This window comes from Mesitornis unicolor, unplaced genomic scaffold (assembly GCF_000695765.1).
Source record: "Mesitornis unicolor isolate BGI_N332 unplaced genomic scaffold, ASM69576v1 scaffold14728, whole genome shotgun sequence".
In the NCBI taxonomy this organism is placed as follows: domain Eukaryota; kingdom Metazoa; phylum Chordata; class Aves; order Mesitornithiformes; family Mesitornithidae; genus Mesitornis; species Mesitornis unicolor.
This window is the reverse complement of record NW_010201245.1, coordinates 16,660-24,009: the sequence shown is the minus strand read 5'-3', so window position 1 is coordinate 24,009 and position 7,350 is coordinate 16,660. Positions and strand designations below refer to the sequence as shown.

At 42.3% G+C, this 7,350-nt stretch overlaps 1 protein-coding gene across 1 annotated transcript; it reads left to right on the top strand.

Moving 5' to 3' along the window:
* Positions 1-1,459: 1,459 nt before the first annotated feature.
* On the top strand, positions 1,460-5,316 carry LOC104544999 (tudor domain-containing protein 5-like; the record flags this gene model as incomplete). Its single annotated transcript, XM_010190012.1, has 4 exons — positions 1,460-1,644; positions 2,562-2,768; positions 4,291-4,357; positions 5,116-5,316. Coding segments are annotated over exons 1-4 (660 nt in total), but the record flags the coding sequence as incomplete, so codon positions are not given.
* Between the last annotated feature and the right edge of the window lie 2,034 nt (positions 5,317-7,350).

Sequence of the window (7,350 nt, the reverse complement as noted above, 5' to 3'; positions counted from 1 at the left end):
TGCCCTTGTTGAATTTCATTAAATTTTTCCTTCCCAACTCTCCAGCCTGTCTAGATCTCACTGAATGGCAGCACAGCCTTCTGGAGTGTCAGCCACTTCTCCCAGTTTTGTGTTGTCAGCAAACTTGCTCACAGTACACTCTGTTCCCTCAACCAGGTTGTTAATGAATATATTGAATAGTACTGGTCCCAGTACCAGCCCCTGGGGGACCCCACTAGATACAGGCCTCCAACTGGACTCTGTCCCATTGATCACAACTCTCTAACTTCATTCCTTCAACCAGTTCACGGTCCATCTCACTACCCAGTCATCTAGACCACACTTCCTCAGTTTAGCTGTGAGGATGCTGTGGGAGACTGTGTCAAAGGCTTTAGTTAATGCTTCAGTGTTTTACTAAAAAACTTTAACTTGCAAAAAAACCAAAAACAAACATTAGCCCTTGCTCAGTCTGCAGAAGGAGAGTTTCATCTGCTTCTTTAAAAGAGCCTGTATTGCAAAAACCCTTTGTTTGCAGTTGAACTTACACAATGGGAGTATAAGACATGGAAGACAGTTTTTCCATGCATTGTCTGATATATAATGCAGTGGCAACTTGTAGCATATTCACAGTGAGTAAAATTTGAAAGAATTTTGTCTTCTGATCATTGGAGGAGTGCTGATTGGCACAAAAGGAAGCTCTTGAGGCAGTGAAAGTAGCTGATATCTTACTAAGGTTCCCATCCAAACTAGTTCAAGTGAAGTAGTGTTTTCAGCAGTTAAAGAATAACACTAAGTTGTAAGCTGTGCTAACAACTCGCTCGCCTACAAATTTGTTTCTAGTGAGAAAATAACAGAATTTATAGGTTTTGTTTGGTTTTATCCTTGGGAAATAGCTCTAGCGTGAAAGTGAGATGCATTTGTGCCTTCTGTCACTTGTGGATCATTTTCAGATAGAGTTTTGCTGGTTCAGTTATGTGCTCTTTCATGGTCATGGAACATAGAAATAACATCTTTTGGGTAAAATCAGAGAAACAGGTGGGTTGTGTTTAGTTTGGGGGTTTTGGTGTGGGTTTCTTTCTTGTTTTGCCTTTTTAGCAATAGCCATTCAATACTTTTGTCTAAATATGTGATGTGACTTCAATTCCTCTACGTTATTCCTTGCAGGAATACGAGGAAGGTGTTTCTGTTGCACCCTTCTTTAAACTGGAGGGAAGACAGAAGGAAGGAAGAGAGAGCGTGAAAATGAAGGTTTCTATCACAGGAGAAGTTTTAGTCCAAGTTTGTGCAATTTGTTGGGATTCTCTGGTATTCAGTAAATCACAGATCCCCAGGAAAACAGAACCTTTTTTTTTATTTTTTACCCCACCGTAATGGAAATGCCAATTATGTGTGCTCAGAGCATGACAAGGCATCCGAGTGCCACCTTTCTCTTATCCCTTTGTAGCCTCAAGATTTGGAGCAGTTACTACTGGACAAGTTGATGATGACTCCAGAAATCCCCCCAGATGCTGTTCAGGACCAAAGCCTTTGCAGTTTACCACCACTGGAGAGACGTTCTCTTGTGGGGGTCTTTGTGGAATTTATCGTCTCTCCTAGCCAGTTCTACATCCACATCTGCAGCAGTTTATCATCTGATATACTGCAGGACATGATGATTGAGATGAGGTGCGAACATGCTATGCTGATTCAGTTCTACCTGCTGTGTGTGTGTTTGTGCTGAGGGAACAGGGCACCCAGCTGTTAGTTATGGTCACTGCTGGCTTGATTACTTGATACTGAGGTGCTGGTGCTGTACCGAAACCTGTACTCATAATGCTTAGCCATTCCTTTTAACTAGCAGGCAGTGAGTATGGTTAATAGCAATTTGCAGTGGTTTGCCTGTGCCCTAGACAGTCCTAAACTTTAAAAGCCTGGAAAGGTTATGGAAAGGAACTTTAGGATTCCTTTGCACCCTTCTATTGTCTGTGTTATGGTTGCTAATGTGCTCAGTTAAGGCCTTTACTTGTATCTCCCACATTTATCAAAAAGCAACAGGTAATGGAATTTGTCGTATCTATATTTGAAAGCAAAGCTCTGTCGGTGGCTTTGTGTCACCTACATAATGCGTTTGGGATTCTATTCCACTGTGACAGTGCTACAGTTGCTGTTAACTGTGTGCCAAAGTAAATGGTTGATGACCGTGGGGCACACGTAAGTGTGATTACAGGCTCTGCAGAGAGATGCTGTGTGTGTGAGCTAGTACTCCAGAACCTGGATCATAAGAAGTGTTGACGTGTCAAGGTGATGTTAAAAATTAATGACCAGAGTGACTGTATTTAGCCTCTGATTAATTCCTATTAATCAAATTTCTGTTGGACGCCAAGAATGCCATTTAAATGGTAGAAGCTCGGGGTTGCATTTTTTATTGACATTTCAGTTTAAGTGTAGCAGAACAGAGATGTAAAGCATCTATTAAAACAACTCCTGAAAATTCATGTCTTGGGGACTTTGAGAAATCAGAATTCTTCTGAAGCTCTGTATGTTTTTCCTTGTTCATCTCCTGCATCCTACCAAGCATAGTTTTTCATTATGATCTTTTGCAGACACTGTTACTCGTACAAACTTGTTTCTGATCGTTATATCATGCCTGAGTCTTCAGTAAAGCCCGGACAGCTTTGCTGTGTAACCGTCTTGAATTGGTGGTACCGCGTTGTCATCCACCGTGTGATCAATGACCAAGAAGTAGAGGTGTTCTTCCCAGATTATGGAAACCTCAAAGTTGTCCGAAAGTCTGGGCTGAGATTCCTCAAGTAAGTAAATTATACATGGGTGACAGAATCACAGAATGACTGAGGTTGGAAGAGACCTCTGAAAGTTATCCTGTCCAACCTGCCCAGGTCATCTAGAGCAGGCTGCCCACGTCCATGTCCAGACAGCCTCTGGATGTCTCCAAGAGTGGAGACTCCATAACCTCTCTGGACAACCTGTTCCAGTGCTTGGTCGTCCTCATGGTAAAAATGCTGCTTACCAGCTGATCAGCCTGGAGCATGTACTGTTGTATGCAGGACTTTGTTGAACTTCATGAGGTTCCTGTCTGCCCATTTATCCTGTCAAGCTCCCTCTGAATAACAGCATGACCCTCTGGTGTATCAGCCACTCCTCCCAGTTTCGTATTATCCACAGATTTGCTGAGGGCAAACTCTCCCCTGTCATTCAGATCATTAATGAAGATGTTAAACAGTACTGAAGCCAGTACTGACCCCTGGCATACACTGCTAGTTCCTGGCCTCAAACTAGACTCTCTACCACTGATCACCATTCTCTGGGCCTGGCCCTTCAGCCAGTTCTCAATCTACCTCACTGCTTATCCAGCCCATATTTCATCATATTCTCTATGAGAATCTTACAGGGCAGTGTCAAAAACCTGACAGAAGTTGAGGTAAACAATACTCGCTGCTCTCCCTTCACCTGCCAGGCCAGTCATTTCATTGTAGAAAGTTGAAAAGAAAGAAAATCCATGCTGACCACTCCCAGTCACCTTCTTGTCTTCCATGCCCCTGGATACAGTTCCCAGAATTAGTTGCCCCATTGCCTTCCCAGGAATCAAGGTGAGACTGACTGGCCTGTCTTCAGAAAGACATCCCAACATGCAGATTTCCTAGAAAGGATATAGTTTTTTATTCCATAATGGTGCCTTGCAGGCATTTCCTTGCTTACATGCTAACGCTTGAGGTGGCACTGTTTAAGACCTGTTTTGCTGATCACTCCAGGCCCTTTGTTCATCAGTTCTGTTCATCACTCCCTCACGGTAACTTTGGACTAAATCCTTTCCTGTTCCTGCCTTCATTCCTCCATCTTTCCTCTTGCCACTTTCTGTCACTGAGGCAAGCTCCCTTATCATCCTGCTACTTCCATGAATGGATGTAAATGTCCTAAATGAGTATCAGTCCGAGTGGGATACATTTCCAGTGTTAGAGGTACTCGTTTTCTGCAATTCAACACCTTTTCAATCTTTGCCATTGTCATCCTTTGGTTCAAAAGTCATTGCTTTCTGTCTGTAACTTTGTAATCATGAGAGTTTATAATGGGAAGATGCTTGGGCAAGGGAAGGCATAAGGGACCTGTTGTTACTGCTGTTTCTGCTATGCCCGTTCTCTGGGTATCAGATGTTTTCCAAAACTACTGTTGGGTTTTATTCATAAGTGCAAAATCCAACATGTGCCTCTCTATTCCTAAGATTATTTTAAAACCCATAAGAGGAGAAAGTTCTGCTCTCTGCCTGGTTTTGCTCTGTTTTTGCTGTAATGGTGATGTCTGTGTCTCTTATTGTAGATGGTGCTACTTGAAGCTCCCTGCTCAGGCCATTCCATGTTCCTTGGCATGGGTAAAACCTGTGGAGGTATGTGTGCACATGCAATTTTGGTTTTGTTGAATTAATTTTCTGCAGAAACAGATTGCTCTTTTGCTTAATAGTGGCGAACTTGTTTCTTCCCCTGCTAGCCTTCTGTTTAGAAAAAAATTGTCTGTGATGAAGCTTTAAGTGAGTTATTTTGGTGCAGTCAGCATAGCCGAAGAATTATAGGGGCCAGGAGAAAGATTCTCTGTGCTGGGAAACCTCTTGGTCTAGAGGCCTGAGAGAGAAAATCTCTGAAAGCAAGCATGTAAGCAGAGTTGCTGCTGCTGTGTCTTAAAGATAGTATTTTAGGAAAATTCTGTGTTTTCTGAGGGTTACAGAGTCACAATTTTCATTACGGTGAGCTTTAGCAACTTCTTAAAAGCTTGTGATTTTTTTTTTCTAACATTCATAATCGTATGCTTGCAGGAACTTAGAAAACCACTACAAAACCAAAACAAAGCCAAAAGCTAACAAACGAACAAGCAAGGGTATTTTAGTCAGTTGTGATATTATTACTGGTGAATGCAGTCAAACTGTGTTTGAAAATAGCTGTTTAGGGTGAAAGGGCATTCCCAGTGTAACTATCATTGCAGACTTTGGGTAGTTTGATTTAGTTCAGTGCTGGGAAGCTTGTCTGCCTGGTTTTCCTCTATTTGTCCCTAACCTGACCTAGCTTTAATTGCCTTTTTGACAAATGGCCACAAGGGAAAGTCTCAGGCAGTGGATTTTGGTCTGTTTATAGTAACTTGTTTCTTCCTTAGGGTACATGGTCCGATGCAGCAGTTCTCCTATTCAGAAAGCTGTGTGGCTCCAAGATACTTGTGGGCATTGTGGATGAATACGTGAAAGGCATTTTGCATCTCTTTCTGTGTGACACGTCCACTGAGGAGGATATCTACATGCACTGTGTCTTGAGGGATAAGGGCTATGCTGACATCTGCGAAGAGAACCTGCCTTCCAAGGTCAGGGGGGAAGCATGTGCTGCTGAAAGGAATGGCAGAGAAAGGATTGGTTGGGTGCCTGTAATGGGAAAAATCTTTTACTTGAAGCAAGTAGTTTTGTGAAGAGCAAAACTGGTATTCCCTGCTTGTAACTTACCATTTTGTGACTGCATCCCAAGGTGTCTAACTATGGTGAGAGCTTTCTTTTTGATTAAGGTGGAATCTGATAGTGCAAGAGAGATGGTCTGGTTTCTGTAGAACAAATTATTTTCATGCTATCTTCTAACAATTGATAGATGTTTTTTATTCTTTTTAAGTTGATTAGCTTGTTAGAATTGCTGATGCATCTGAAGCTGATGCATATCTTGTATAAATAATACAGGTAAGTGAAATAGCTGTAGGTGTTCTCAGTATAACGCCAAACCGAGATGGACTCGAGAGGTTAAGAAATATGTTGGTTACTTGACTATGCCTTGTTAATACCAGCAAGTCTTCCTAGTCATAATATGACTTCCCTGATTCATCCAAACAACTAATGAGAGCAAGTTAATTAGATTTTTAGTGTCTCACTTAGAGTAGTGTTACATTGCAGCGGGAGCAGCTAAGCGAGGAACGGGATAGTTAAATAAATTGTTTTGGCCTTCTCTGCTCTAGGCATTGAAGATTGGTTATGCCATTAACTTAATTCTGAAAATGATCTTGGTTTAAAAAAATCTCTTACTTTGTGTCATGGTTTAGGGCTGGGCTGACCACTAAATCCTGGACAGACACTCTCTATTAACCCCTCTCCCCTCCCTAGAAGGGACGAGAAAAGAGAGTAAGGGAGAGAGACTTTACGGGTTGGAAACTAAAACTAACAGATTTAATAAAACAATAATGCTAATACAACAGGATAATAATGTAAATAGGAAAATAATGAAATATGTACAAATATGTATACAAAATGAATATAAAATCCACCCACCACCCTCCCCCCAATGGCGTATACATCACCAGAGGCTCTGTGGAGCAGGGCACTGGAAAAGTCCCAGTCCAGACTCAGGAGCAGGTGGGAGCAGGATGCAGAAACACACGAATCAGGATCAGAGGCAGACGAACTAGCAGGGTTCTGCTTGGATTTCAGCCATTGAAAGGGGTTGTGACAGACTGAAGGGTCCAAGATGGAAGAAGGGTCGAGACCCTTGTAGTCCCTCAGCTTTTTACTGAGTGTGACTGAGTATGTGGGATGGAATACCTCGTTGGTCAGTTTTGGGTCCGCTCGCCCCCCGTAGGCACAGACACGGCACCCATGGTGAGACAATGGCCTTGTCATTATCACTTGTAGCAGTAGACAGTGCCTGGAAAAACATGCTGCTAGTTTCAGCAAGTTCAGTCACTTAGAAGAGACTGAGCTGAAAAGTAAAATCACTAAATAGAAAATTAATTCTATTTAGCTCAAACCTGGACACTTTGTGAAGTGTACAATGTTGGACAGTGTAACCATGGTAGACTGCACGTTGTGCATTGGACAGACACTTAAGTTGTAAGCCAGGGCAGAGGGTGTTTATGATTCAGGTCCATCTGTGTCATTATCCGAATCTCTCAGCTCAGTTTCAGTAAGAACTGTGTAGGTATGAGAACACTTAGAAGGGTACTGCCACGACTTTACGTCTTGGCAGAAAGTCAGGCTTTACAGTGTGGAGTGCTTGTCTGTTGTTTTAATCAGTAGATGCAGAATGCATGTTTTGGCAAGATCCAATGATTGTATTTTTGTATGTGTATGCCCAGTTTTGGGGGGAGGGAGGCAATGCTGAGTAGTTTTGTTGCTGGAGGGAGGGGAGTTGATTTTCGTAGTAAGATGCAAGAATTTGGAGCAAACTTGTGGGTAGTGTTCTTCTTCATAAAACCTATTGGAAACTTGCTGAATCCTTTTTACTTTCTGTGGTAGATAAAACATGGTTTTCTTGACTATACCAGAGGGTTCTTTTTGTTTCTTAGGGATTCATGGAACTGAATCTTTCAGCCTTGTATGTTCAGCCCGGTGGGAAGCAGGAGAATGCTGAACTGGTGGAGCCA